The sequence below is a fragment of the Miniopterus schreibersii genome (assembly GCF_964146895.1).
Source record: "Miniopterus schreibersii genome assembly, chromosome: 15".
Classification (NCBI taxonomy): domain Eukaryota; kingdom Metazoa; phylum Chordata; class Mammalia; order Chiroptera; family Miniopteridae; genus Miniopterus; species Miniopterus schreibersii.
In genome coordinates this window covers 36,053,676-36,068,555 of record NC_138115.1, presented here as the reverse complement: position 1 = coordinate 36,068,555, position 14,880 = coordinate 36,053,676, and the positions used below count along the sequence as shown (strand labels likewise).

The window sequence follows — 14,880 nt, the reverse complement described above, 5'->3', positions numbered from 1 at the left end:
GAAGGGAAGCAAAGACAGGAAACTTTGAGCTGAAGCATGAAGATGGAAATCAACTTATTCAATAAGTTGTTGATGAGTTTCTCAAACAGAAGGAACAGATGAGCAAAGTCAGGGAGACATTTGATTTTCTGGTGGGTTAGAGGAACAAAGTCTGCAGGTGGATATATAATTGGAGATAATACAGGTAACCTGTGCAGGTGCAAAGCTCTGCATGGTACACTACCATGATGGGAAGTCAATCAAAGATTTAACCTGAGGAGCAGTCAAATTAGTTTGACATTTAGAAAAAATTCTATAGAGATACAGAGACTAAAGAGCAGACTCTAGGTGAGATGGGACTTGAAATTGCTGTAATGAATTTTGAATATCCTCCAGGAAAACCTCTTTATTTCGATAATAATAAAAATGAGGTCCATTGGATTCCTTTTAAGTGGCTCATCCAAAGTCACAGAACTAGGACTGGAACTCTTAACAGCTACCTCCAGTTTCTGCCTAAAAATCAAAACCAGCTACATAGTCATATTCCTTTTCCCATGACCAGACCCTGTCTCAGGAGAGAATCTGCGCACAAGGTAGAAAGTTCTCAACTCTGCACCTGGGGACACATTGTTAGTTCTGTTTCTTAACTGGGACAGATCCAGGGCTGAGCTAAAATAACAAAAGTCTGGATGACAAGTGACGTGCCAGTAGTAAGATATTTGGAGACTTGGCTGGGTGCCATATTACTGACAGAGACTGAACTTTCAACATATGCTCAAGAGGCATCTCAGTACATCTGAACGAAACTTCAACAGCGTTTAATCCGATTTTTTCCATTTTACAGGCTAAGGCCAACAAAGGTTAAGATGTTGGCCCAGAGTGACCCAGCCAAAAAGCAGAGGAAGGAAAAATGAAATTCCTGTGCACTAACCTGCAGCTGAGGCCAGGGATTCCAAGCTGCAGGAAACTTTGAACTGCAAACAAACAGAGATAATGGTCGTTGGCTGAGGTTCTCTCTGTTGACTGTTTTCTCCTCTAAGTGAATTCTTAAAACATACCTCTTCTTTTTTGTTTGCTTTTAATTTAAGGATACTTTACACACAATTAAAACACACCTTTGTGTTTTGATAATTATACATATCTATATAGCCGCACATAAAACAAGGCAAAGAGCATTTTATTACCCTGAGCGGTCCCTTTTGCCCCTTTCCAGTCAGCCCCACCCTCCAGGCCACCACTTTCTGATTTCTATGATTGTACATTAATTTTGCCTCCTATTGAACTTTTACAAACAGAATAATGGTACGTGCTTTTTTGGGTGTCTGGCTTCTTCTGCATAATTATTTGAAATTCATACATGCCCTTGTGTGTAATTTTTTTAAATTTTTTATTGTTAAATCGTATCCATTGCCATGACCACTCAACAATTTGTTTATCCATTCAACTGTTAATGAATATTTGGGTAATTTCCAGTTTTTCTTTATTTTTGTGAATAAAGCTGCTATGAACATTCCTATATAAGTCTTTCTGGGGAATATATGTCTTCAGTATTCTTGAGTAAATACCTAGGAGAGAAATTGCTGAGTTATAGTGTAAAATAATCTTTATATGAGAAATTGACACATTTTTTTAAAAATGACCATACCAGCAACGTACTAGAGTGTTAGTTTTACCATGCTCTTGGTGATATCGATATTGCCAGTCTTTTTCACCTCAGCCATCCCAGTATATGTGTAGTGGTCTCTCATTGTGGGTTCGTTTTTGCATTTCACAAGTGACCAGTAATACCATGTGCTCATTGGCCATTTACATATCTTTTGTTAAATGTCTCTAGAAGTCTTTTGCCCATTTTCATATGGAGTTGTTGGGATTTTTTTAATTTGTAGGTATATATCCTGGATATAAGTAACTTTCCAGAAATATTCATTTTAAAAATTTTCTCCCAAGTTGTGGCCTGACTTTTGTTTTTGCAATTAGTGGCTTAAAGTGAATAGATGTTTTTAAATTTGATGGAGTCAAATTGATTATTTCTTTTTAGTTAGTGCTTTCTGTGTCTTCTCTAAGAAATCTTTTTCTATCCCATTACACATGTATTCTCCAATATTTTTAGAGGGTTTATAGCTTTTGTTTTCTGTTTTAACTTTATGATAAAATGCCATATATTTTCAAAAAGCGGATGTGCCATTTTACTCTCCCACCAGCACTGTACATAAGCAATGTATATAATTAACTTTTGTGGGTGGTACAAGGAAAGAGTGAAGGTTCATTTTTCCCATATGGCTATACAGTTGGTCTAGCATGATTGTTTTTTTTAAACAGTTCTGTTCCTCATTACATTAGCTGACACTTTTGTCAACTATTTACTATATACGTGTGGGTCTATTTGGGGACTCTCTATTCTGTTGCATTAATATACTTGCTAGCCTTCCTGCCAATATCTTACAGTGTTGGCTATTGTAGTTTCATACCATGTTTTGAAATCAGTATTGAATGTTTTGCAACGTTAGCCCTTACATCTTTGCTTTTCTTCTTCAACAATGTTTTTACTTTCTAAATTCTTTACTTTTCCAAGTAAATTTTAGAATCAGTTTGTCAATTTCTATGAAAAAGTCCCCTTTATTTCTTTTGGGGTAAGTCTCATTAGCAGGTTACTCAATTTGTTAAACTTTTCAAAGTACCACATATTTCTGTTATCCCACATTCTCTCCAGCGCTTGTTATGGTCAGTCATTAAAATTTTAGCCCTACTACAGAATGACAAACAATAACAGCAAACATACTCTATATGTTCATGTGCAATTTACATGTCTTGTTCAGTGAAATGTTCAGATATTTTGTCTTTTAACAATTGAATTGTCATTAACTTATGAGTATTCTTTATATATTTTAGATACGGTGACACTCAATCTTTCTGAAAGTGAAAGGTCTAAGAATCACATTCACATCAGCTGTTGGAACCATCTTTCCTGACACAAAATGAGAAAAACATAGAAAAAAAATAGCTGAAAGATGTAAAGCTCTTCATAAATACATCTAAACACCCTGCTCCAGCCATCCACGAGACTACGTATTTTGAGACTGGTCATTGCAACAACCCGTGTCCTCTTTTGTTTAAACAAGTATGAATTCTATTTCTATCTTGGAACCAAAAGTCCTGGCATAACAGCTTTATTACTCCTCCATGCACATGGTGGGAAAGGCTGATAGCAGCCTAAATAGTACCCCAATCCATGGATCCGCAGGAAGGAAATAGAGCCTCTGAATCTCAATTACAAACACTAGTGAACAGAACCTGATTTCTTGGCTCAAGTGACTAGACAGGTAGGTATTTCATGTGGCCTACTACTCAAACAGTATGGGTGGAAAAATACATTGAGAAAAGAGGTAGGAAGTTTCTATTAATGCGTTGAGGCAATAAGGGGGGAAAAATAGTCACCTCTTTACATTAGACAATGACTAGTATGATTTTATAGCAAGGTAAGCTCAACTGCATAAAAGAAAGTGTAGGAAATGTAAGATGAAGAATAGCAACATGAGTAAGTAAATAGACTAGATTGACGTTTAGAAGAAGCTGCATTAAGAAAATAATCATGGTAATAGCGGCGTTAACAAGTTCATGTAAGCACCCTGTCTTTAGAGATGGATTTAGCCAGAGTGATTGATCTTAATCCTTGACTAAGCATTTGAGCACAGTGTGTCTTTGCCCTTAGGGATCCTTCATTAGCTTTAGGCACTTAATATCAGTTGTTACTTCCCTGGTGAGAAGAATCTTTCCTGCAGGCACTGGCGTCTGAAAACTTCTCCCTCACCCAGGGAAGCCGATTACACCTGCCATTCCTTATCTGCACACACCAGGGAGGCTGCCTAAAGCCAGAGGACAAGGCCAGTGAGCATTGCCAAGCTTGAAGATTCAAACCATTTTCTGTTTGGGTTTTTTAACTGAATTTTTTGGGGTGACATTGGTTCAAAAAATCATACAGGTTTTAAGTGTACAACTCAACAAAACATCATACGCACACTGCGTCAGGTGCCCACCACTCCAAGCAAAGTATTTTTCTGTCCCCATTTTCCCCCCTTTGCCCACCTCCACCTACCGTCCCATTTCCCCCCGGCTATCACCAGGCTGTTGTTTGTGTCTGTGTGTTTTATACACACACATATGTTTTTTTTTGCTTAATCCCTTCACCTTTTTTCATCCAGCCCTCCTCTGACAGCTGTCAGTCTGTTCCATGTATTCATGCCTCTTTCTATTTAGTTAGTTTATTTTTTTCATTAGATTCCACATATAAATGAGATCGTATGGTGTTTGTCTTTCTCTGGCTGGCTTATTTCACTTAGCATAATCCTCTCCAGGTCCATCCATGCCATCGCAGGCTTCTGTGTTCCCGCCTGCTGTGGCTCTAGTCCTAGATTCTCAGCCTGAATTTCAGCCCCTTATTCTTCCCTCCATGCTCAACCTGAGCTCTCCAGCCTTTATATCCCAACAATACTTCAACCTTTTTGTTTCACTGTTTGGATGTCAGCCTCTGCCCCATACTTGGCCCACATGCACCTTGACCTTCAGGATTCACGTGCCAGTGCATTTGCTCGTTCTGAATTTTGATGACACTCTAGAATTTTACAGCATGCTCTAACCGAGATTCTGGCTCTGTCTTCAGAGTCATAGCAGCCACACATCCCTTTACATGAAAAAGGAACTTCGGCCGTAATCTGTCACTACTCTTAAAATTCTACTGCCCATCTTTAATTAGTGTTTCAAATATTGGATTACAAACTTTTCAGGCCGTAAGCCACCACATGGTGCTGACCAGTCAAAGAAGCCCATTGTTCTTATGTCAAACCAAAGAGGCATTAATCACGCCTGTGTGTATTAGGAGAAAATTAGGGTTGCTCAGTCACAAGCAAATGTTATTGAGAAACTATCATGTGCCAAAAACAATAAAAATTTGGAAGTCCTCAAAAAAAAAAAGGCAATTGCTGACATTCATTAAGTACTTACTATATACCATGCATGTTGGGAGTATTTTCATTGTAATAGTTTACGTTATTCTGCCAATAATCATATGTGGTATTTATTATTATTATTATAATTATATTATTACTATCATCACCATCATATTATACTTGAAGATATCAAGGCACAAAAAGGTTTATGTTATTTTTCTTAGGTTATCCAGCTAAGAAGTGGCTAGATCAGGATTTTTAACTCTAATCTCAATGCCAGAGATTATTTTTCAGTTTAGTGGAGAAGAGAGCTATGTGTAAGTAAGACACAATAATAAATACAATACTGTCCAAGCAGTAACACATTATTAAGGAAATACTACAAGGTACAATTAATTGCTTGAGCAGAGAAAGGAGGAAGTATTACAGTTGGCGTCATAGGGGGAAAGAGATGGTTGCACTAGGCATTGAAGGATAACAGGAATTTGATAAGGGGAGGAAGGCAATGTCATTCCTGTAGGAAAAGACAGATTGAACAGGACTAGTGATGGCCATGTGGAGGTCTGACAAGGAAGGGATACTTTTCTGTCTTTAGAGAAATCGACATTGAATCTTTGGGTTGCCAGATAGGGCTTTCCAACGGAAATCTCTCATATCAACTAGGGAAGGGACAAAACGGTATGTACATGAAACATCTTGCATCTTCAGTCTTCAGATTTATCACAGGGAGAGGCTTATATGAGAAACCGCCTGGCATAAGGAAGGAAAGTCAGCAAAAGGACGATAGACCTCAGGATACAAGGATGGGAACTACTTTATACATGAGATCCTGGTGCTAGAGTAATTTGACCATCTCAGATCTAAATAACTTTCTATAGAGCAAAATGATATCAGGTAACTCGTTTCATTTTATTAACTTTTTTTTACAGTCCTTTACCAATAAGACAGGAGATTCCATGGGCTACATGCTGCGAGTCTTAAAATTGCTCCAATGCCTCTGCTTCCTCTGTTAAACCTAAGAATTTCAAATCTTTCTTCCATCATGTTTTTCCATTTCCGTGACCTTGTGGCTTTTCAGACCCTCCCTCTATCATCCTCCAATTTTTCAGGCTATTCATGTACGCAGCCACACAGACAAAGGCCACGTTATCCACTTCTGGAAAATGGCCCATTCTGGCTCCATTTCTCTAAGTGGCCTATTTTATTAAATTACTATCTGGATTCTCTGAGATGATGACTGCGTCAGCCATCCTGCCCCAGTGGCCCAGTTCTGTGGGGCCATAATTAGCCACCTACGTGGGAGTGCTGGCCAATCTTGGAAACCAGTGGATCTTCTGTCTTTCAATGGAGCCGCAGCATACAGTAGCTACTTTGTGAATCTCCGACTCACAGAATTATCTTTTTTCCTTGCCCTGACAGTGTTGCGCCAAATTCTTTGCTGTGCAATATTTTAGAGCTGACCATTTATCTTTCATTAAGGTCTCGTTTAGTATTTTCAAAACCTCCTGGGTTTGAAAGGACAATTCACTTGATTATGATCTTGTGTTAATATAGTAAAATCAAAGTACTTATAAATATGGTAGCTTCTTATGCACAGCAATTAGAAACTTGTCAAAGAACAATTATCAGAGCACAGAGAGTTTAAAGTTAGGAAAAACAAAGAGCTACAGTAAAAATTGATTACTGGTGTCCAACTTACAGCCAATTTATACATAATGACCAATTTATTTATATTAAGGACCAATTGTTTCATATTCTCCTATTCCTGATCATCTTTCATTTTTAACCATGTCTTTAAGATGATATTTTAAATTTATTGGATCTAAAGTTTCTTTTCAGTGATATGTCTTCTATATCTATTTCCTCTTATTAATACTCAAAAAATTTTCACAGAAAGATGATATTATAGGCTATGAGATTCTTTTCTTTTCTTTTTTAATTTATTTTGTTTAGTGTGCCTCATTTATTTTTAAAAACATCTTCATTGATTTCAGAGAGAGGAAGGGAGAGGGAGAGAGAGATAGAAACATCAATGATGAGAGAGTCATTGATCAGCTGTCTCCTGCACGCCCCCTACTGGGGACTGAGCCAGCAAACTGGGCATGTGCCCTGCCCGGGAATCGAACCGCCATCTCCTGGATCCTAGGTTGATGCTCAACTGCTGAGCCATGCCAGCCAGGCTAGGCTGTGAGATTCTTTTGCCACATATTCCTTACATGGGAAACGGGTAGAATTTTGCTCCACAAACCAGTTTATATTTGGACTTCCTCCTATTGAAGTCCTTCATTGTGTTCTTTGGCTTAATTTAAACATTTCAGTTCTCTCTTCTCTCTACTTTCAAACTGGCCAATTAACTAGAAGCTGAGAAACTATTACTAATAGTGCCCTAAAATTTTTACAGCATTACAAAATGCTTCCTTGTTCCATCTTTCCTTTCCTGCAAAATTAAATTGATGAAGGAAGTGTGGCCAATGAATTGATGATCGCAAAGCTAATATATGAAAGAACTAGAGCTATGTGCGACAACTTTTCGACCTCTAGTCTAAGCCCTTTCCCATTTAGAAGGGAGAAAATGATGGCTATTAAGATCCAAAGAGCAGATGTTTGAATAAGAAACAGTGGAAAGCTTATAGGAGTTTAATATAGGACTATCGCTGCCTCGTTCATCTTTAAATCTATTTTACCTGGATTCTTAAGTTTTCCTTAGATTTTTTATTTATTGTGTAAGAACCTTGACTTCTGTTATATATTGACATAGAATCCAAGATTTTGGTATAAGCAGCAAATAAATGCTGTAATTAAAATATATTTAAAAATAAAATGGCCATATGGACATGTAAATTTCAGCTTCACAGAGACAAAAAAGGAAATATTGCTCCATATTGAAAGATTGTGGTCATTATTTTTAAAAGGTTCATCTTAGTATTAATTTTTCTTGTCTTCTGAATTTTCTTTTCCCTCCTTTCTCTACCAAGCCCCATTCCCCTCCCCCTTTCAGTTAATTGGTCTTGATGAAAAATGAAAGTGAAGGGAGTAAGAGTTACCAATTACATTGGTATTCTGCAAAGAATTTCTTTCAGGTAAGTTTCTGCCTACATCCTGAGCCCGAGTTGCTAATATTTGTAATTTTGATATAAAAGAACTTTAGGCTCCAGAACTGAAAATACAGTGGCTATGTTCAAAGATGACAATATGAAATTTGTGATTACCCATCAATTCTACTCACAACCATTAAATTATACACACCAGACACACACATATTTACAAGAGTTTGCAAAGAAAAGTACAGAGAAATCCCATGCACACTCCCCTCATCTCCTCCCCCAATGCCAACAACCCACAGGACCAGAGTATACTATCAAAACCAAGAAATTGATGTTGACAGAATCCAATGAACAGGTTCAGATTTCACTAATTATACATGCATCCATTTGTGTCTGTGTGTATACAATTCTATACAATTTTGTCACACATGTAGCCTTGTATAATCACCACCAAAAATCAACATACTCAACTATATCATCATCACTTCCTAGTATTCCTCTTTAGAAACATTCTCCTTTTCCTTCCCCAGCCCCTGGCAACCACTAATTTGTTCTCCATATTTATAATTATGTTATTTCACAAATATTATATACATGTAATTGTGTGGTTATGTATCTTTTAGAGATTGATTCTTTTCACTGAGCATAATTTCTTTGAGGTCCATCGAAGTTTCTGAGTGTATAAATGGTTCATTTTTTAAATTACTGAGTACTATTCCAGGGTATGAATGTATCACAGTGTGTTTAACCATTCACCCTTTGAAGGATATCTGGATGGTTTCTAGTTTGGGGCCATTATGAATAAAGCTGCTAAGAACATTCATACAAATCTTTAGTGAAAGCAAGTCTTCCTTTCTCTGGGAATAAATAAATGCCCAAGTGTGCCATTGCTGGGTTGTATAGTAAATCCATTTTTAGTTTTGAAAGAAACTGCCTATTTCCACAGTGGCTGTACCATTTTACACTCAGATCAGGAATGAATGAGTGATCCAGTTTCGCTACATCCTTGCTAGTATTTGTTGTTGCTATTTTTCATTTTAGCTGTTCCGGTAGATGTGCAGTGATATCTCCTTGGGGTTTTAATTTTCATTTCTCTGCTAGCTAATGATGTTGAACACATTTTTTCATGTGTTTGTTTTCCTTCTATAAACCAGTGAAATGTCTGTGCATACATTTTGCCCATTTTCTAATTGGATCAATTGCTGTTTATAGATCTGATAACGAAAGTAACATGTAAGATTCTTAAGAGTAAGCGCAATCCCTTACACAAATGCATATCCCTAGCATTACAGTGGACAGTTTTGACATGTAATAATAGGTCTCAGAAAGATGTCCATGGAGCTGACCTTTGAAGAAACATTTATGACATTCATCCATTTAAAGCCAAAGAATTCTTTTTTGTCTTTTCCCTCTGATACTCCTTTTTGGCCCCTCTGATTTATAAAGAACCTAAAAATGTTACAAATTGATATTTAAGGAGTCACTAAATTTTTAAATTCCACTCAGTCTGTCATTGCAGATTCCTTGTTACTTCCTTACATAATTCCCATGTTCAAGCTTTGAAGGTTTTCTCAATCCTACCTTTTCTGCCCTCTGGAATATTTCTTCCCGCCCAAAAGCCCCCAGTGCTTTGCATGTTCCAATCACATATCACAAAACTCATATTTCCCGGCACCTTCTCTTTATTTACATGCAACTCTGTCATCTCTTGAAAGTGTCCCACATCCTGCACTCATTTTCCATCCCCATTGCGCAGTACATGCACATATCTCATGGCTTCATTTAAAGGCTTCTGATGGGTAATAGTCATCTTGTTACAAAATACATCTTCCTCAGTTCAGATTACACACTGCCCACCCCCAGGCACTCTTCCTAACCATTTCTTTCCATACTGCCAAGTGTGCCTCATCAAGTAAGTGCAACACACGAGCCCCTTTGAGTTTGCCCTCTGGTCCTTCTGCTAACACTTTCCATCAAGTATCACGTGCGGTTCCTTAGTCAGAATGAATTTTCTAGGTTGGATACCAAGGATCTTTCTTTTGGTCCTCAGCTCCTAGATCTCCCACTTCAGCAATATTTTCCTGAACTTACGGATAAAATTAACCACTCTTCCGCTTGCGCTTGCACGGAACTCCTCTCTGCTTCTATTACCTCGTTGTCACATGCTCACTTGTTTGGTTACATGTCTTTTTCCTCTGGTAGGAGACAACCCCTATACCTTACTCACTTCTAGGTTCCCAGCACTCAGCAGAGGGCGATGCAAATGTTTCTTAATTTAATTAAATAATCTCTTCAAGTATTGCCTTTATAAGTAATATATTTTAGAATCCTCTTGAGAGGATTTTTCAAATTGTATATTCCTGTGTACCCTATTCTTGAGCACCCTGCTTTCAATGTAGATGGTAATAAAAAAAAAACTTAAAATCAAAATAAGGTTGTTGTAATGCACAAGAGGAGGAAATTGTGATTATATTGACAAATGCACATATTTTCTTAGAACTAGGTAAACAGAAAACATGAGGACACCTGACTTAGTGATGCCATTAGTGCTAACGGTTCATACCATTGTGCTTAGAAGGCCTTGAAGTCTCATTGTTGTTAGAACATTTCATTCAAGGTAATTTCAGGAGTAGATTTATCTCACTTTCAGATTGGCTCCCTAAGGGCTAGATAAGCTGTATACGGCTAACTTTTTTTATATATTTTTTTATTGATTTCAGAGAGAGAAGGAGAGATAGAAACATCAATGATGAGAAAGAACCATCCACCCACCGGCTGCCTCCTGTGCACCCTCCACTGGGGATCGAGCCTGCAACCCGGGCATGTGCCCTGACTGGGAACTGAATGGTGATCTGGTTCATGGGTAGATAGATGCTCAACCACTGAGCCAAGCTGACTGGGTTATATGGCTAACTTTTATTTCTCTTCCAATAAAGTTTTCAATATTGTTTTTCTTATTTAAAAAAAAAAGTAATTCAAGCTTATTTCACAAAAACAAAAAAAATAAAATCACAAAGAATGTAAAAAAGCAAGTAAGCATATTCCCAACACCTTGGTATATAGGCTTTTTGTGTGGGAGGGAAGTGGCTATATTTTACCACATTAAATGCTTCCATTTACTAAACACTTTCTCTATGCTAAGTTCTCCGCATATTTAGCCCAAACGTCATCTCAGCTTTTTCTGGCTCTTAAAGTCTTTGTTGGATTGAACTGACCTCCATTCTAGGGCCTAGAATAATATTATGCCCTCGGCTTCATATCCTATGAATTTGAGAGAAATTGGTCCTGTGCCCTTGCACACTGTCCCTGTTTGCATCTGGTGTCAATCCAGTCCTACAGTTTAAAAACAATCCACTTGCAAACTCCCCCTTAGGTGTTTCTGTTTATCCTAAACTCTGCTTCCACCAGAGACCACCCAGCCTTCCTTCTTCTGGCCTCTCACCAATCCCTTGATCTCATCTTCTAGCCACTTATTTTTATTTTGGGCCTCCCCACTCTCCTTCCAAAGTCCTTTCTACAGATACTCATAGTTTTCTCCTCCTCTGAAGCCAAGGAGTTAAAGATGATATTTTGTTAATTAAACCTGACCTCCAGGTTTTATTCTTTACCACAAACCTATTGATTTTGTTTTTTCTAAATAAGAAGAGTAATTAACCAAATAAGTCTAGGAGGAATAATTTTTTCACATCCTTATATAAGCATAATATTGTTTAACTCTCACAACAACATGATGAAGGTACAATTAGCTCTATTTTATAAGTGAAACAAATGAAGCATAAAGAAGATAAACAAGTTATAATAGTGTTTTATAATTTCTTCTAATTGCCTGCATCCCCGTGATCATTAGGAATGAGATAGATCATTCCTAATGATAGAAATGATAACCTGTTCTCATTTTTATTTGCAGTGTCTAATGAGTGGCTGAAATATAGTAGGTAGGCAATATATATTTTTAAATTTACCTTTACTGTTGAAAGTATTACAGATGTCCCCTCCCCCCATTGATTCCCTCCACCTCAAATCTGCCCCACCCCCAGGCCTTCCTCACACCATTGTCTGTGTCCCTGGGTTGTGCATATATGCATATAAATTCTCTGATTACTCTCTCCCCACCCACTCCCCCACCCCTGCCTTCCCTCTGAGATTCCTCGGTCTGTTCCATGCTTTTATGTCTCTGGATCTATTTTAAAGAAAATTACATGAATGAATAAGTAAGATTATCCTATATCACAGTTCTCATTTTAGTTGATATAACAATTTTAACACTGTTGATGGCTGCCCCTTCCACACAGCACTTTCTCTACTTGGTTCCCAAAACACTCCCTTCCTTGGTTGCTCTTCAGTACTTTTTGTCGGTTTGCTCTCTTACTCAAAACCTTGGAATGTCCCAGGGCAAGGTCCTCGGTGATCTTCTCTATTAAATCTACACTAAATATGGGTGATTTGATCCAGTCTAATATCTCTATAGATCTGCAACATGCTGTAACTCTCATGTTTATGTAGCCTTGAACTGCCCAACTGCTATCTCAACCCACTATGTCCAAACTTAACTCTTTATCTCCCAAAATACTGTTAAACCTGTTAGCCTGCTGAATCCAAACACCTGTAGTCACCCTTGATTTGTCTTTCATGCACTCCATGTTTAATATCTTTGGAAAACCTACTGACTTTAACTTTCAAATATATTCAGAAATCAAAATGTACTTCCACCTCCGCTGCTAGCATCTAGTTTGAGCCCCATTACTTCTCTTCTAAATGACGACAACAGCTTCCAACCTGTCTTCCTGCCTCTTTCCTTGCCCCCGCGCAGGCTGTTCTTCCTGCATCAGGAAGAGTATTTCTGTTACCCCTTTGCTCAAATTATTCTATAATGCCTAATTCACACAAATAATAACAATTAAAAAAAGAAGTCTCTAAAATAACTGGAGGAAAGTGAACACTGACTGGGTATTTGGTAACAATCAAGATCTTTATTTTTAAGTGTGATAATGGTTTTGTATTTATGTTTAAGACATGAAGATCCTATCTTTTAAAGATATTATAAAAATATTTATAAGTCAAATGATATAATGACTTGAATCTGTTTTAAAATAATCAGGGAATGAGGGACTGAGCAGAGATAGAGATGAAATACCACTGACCTTATATTGACAATTATTTCAACTGAATGATGGAGTTCAATTGTACTAGTGTCTCTACTTTAAATGTGTTTGAAAATTTCTATAATAAAAAGAAAAGAAACGTAATCCTCTAATGACTCTCCTTGTCACTCAGGGTAAAAGCTAAGATCTCCCCTGATTGCCCTTCCCCCCGACAATTTTTCTCTCTAACATCATTCCCTACTGATCTTCAAATTGCTCATTCCACTGCGGCCTCTCTGCTGCTCATTAAACATATAAGATTCACTTCCACCTTAGGCCCTGTGCTCTAGATTTTTTCTCTGCTTATATATTCCTGACTAGCTTTCTCATCTCCTTCTAGTCTTTGCTCAAATAGCACCATCTCAATGAGATCTCTCTTGACTACCCCATTTAATAATGGAATTTTATTAAATTCCCCACTCACCAAACTCCCAGTCCTCTCCTTTTTTCTCCATACCATTTTTAACATTTTAATATTCTTTATAATTAATTTATTATGTTTATTATTTGTTGCATGTCTGTCCACTAAGATGTAAACTTCCCAAAACAGTGGTCTTTGTACGTTTTTGATCTCATACATGGAACATTATGGGAATTCAACAAATATTTGTTAAATGAATGAATCAATACCTATAACTGATAGAGCACAGATTCAAACCAGAGTGGGCTCCTTCCAAAGCCAATGTTCTCAATTGATATATTCTTATACCAAGTCTATAGGTCATAAATAATCACTTGTTAAAAGGTCTCAAGTTACTAGCCAGTAAAATAAACCTCTACAAAATCCTTTATCAACTGACTACTAACAGGTGTAGAACATTGCAATTTCATATATAAATGTAAAACTAATTTTAAAGTTTGTTTTCTGTGATGTAGTATATAAATGCTGTGCCTTTTCTTTCAGTTCTACATTCAGAATGCCCCCAAAAGGCAGCAATCAAGGCCAAACTAGGCTTCCTCTCCTGGTATGAAGAAATTACTGATATTCTTAGCAATAGAATTTCAATGAAAGCCAAACCCTCAACCTGACATTCTTGGCTTTAAGCACGAATCCATTGATTTTTGCTTCTTAAAAGTTCTCTCTAGAGTTTAAAATATAATACATGAGCAATCCTTTCCATTTTGGCATGAAGGACACTCTCCATTTAAAATCATTTGACAATCAGTCAAGTGGAATCTGTGGCCTTATCTTTTACAACAGTTCCACAAATCCCTCTCTGTACTTCAAACTCAACATGATAAAAATGAAACTCATTACCTCTCCACCTTTCAGATCACCTAGTCACCCTTCCCTGACTTCTTCATGTCTGAGAATGACATCACTAGTCTTACAAGCAACAACTGTTTCAAAGATTCAAGTTGCTTTTGACTTTTCTTATGCTCATCATCCCATCAGCTGTCACATCCAAGAGAGTCAACTCCAGCAAAACATCTTCCATGCATTTTCTTCCTGTCATTTTTCTCTGTTTCCACCCAAATGAATCATGCCTATCATTTAGTTGTTGGCAAAACCTCTTGCCTGGACTCCCAACACTACATCTACCTACACACTCAGCCAAATGATTCTTACTAAAGTCAAGCTTTAGCTGTGCTACAGTCTTGTTTATAACACCTCAGGATAGTGGTCCTTATCATTTGGGGACAGTGAGGAAAATGTAGATATTTACATTTAAATTATCATTGTATTCCATTTATGAGAACAGGAGCCTACCTATAGGCTTAACTGTCAGTGAACTACCTGTAAGGAAGGACTCTTGCTATAATGGACCTTTA

At 37.4% G+C, this 14,880-nt stretch overlaps 1 protein-coding gene across 7 annotated transcripts in view; it reads right to left on the bottom strand.

The window, feature by feature from the left end:
• LOC308567966 (uncharacterized protein) overlaps positions 1–14,880 on the bottom strand; it is a 433,265-nt gene that overhangs the window by 80,475 nt on the left and 337,910 nt on the right. For 3 of the 7 annotated variants that reach the window (XR_014000420.1, XM_081160217.1, XM_081160214.1), the window contains exon 5: positions 911–953. The exons of the other annotated variants lie outside the window; for them this stretch is intronic. Coding sequence is in view for 2 of the 3 variants with exons in the window: in XM_081160217.1 (XP_081016343.1) it covers positions 911–953 (43 nt within the window). In the remaining variant the exon portion in view is untranslated. The remainder of the gene's footprint in view (positions 1–910; positions 954–14,880) is intronic. 7 annotated transcript variants of the gene reach the window in all.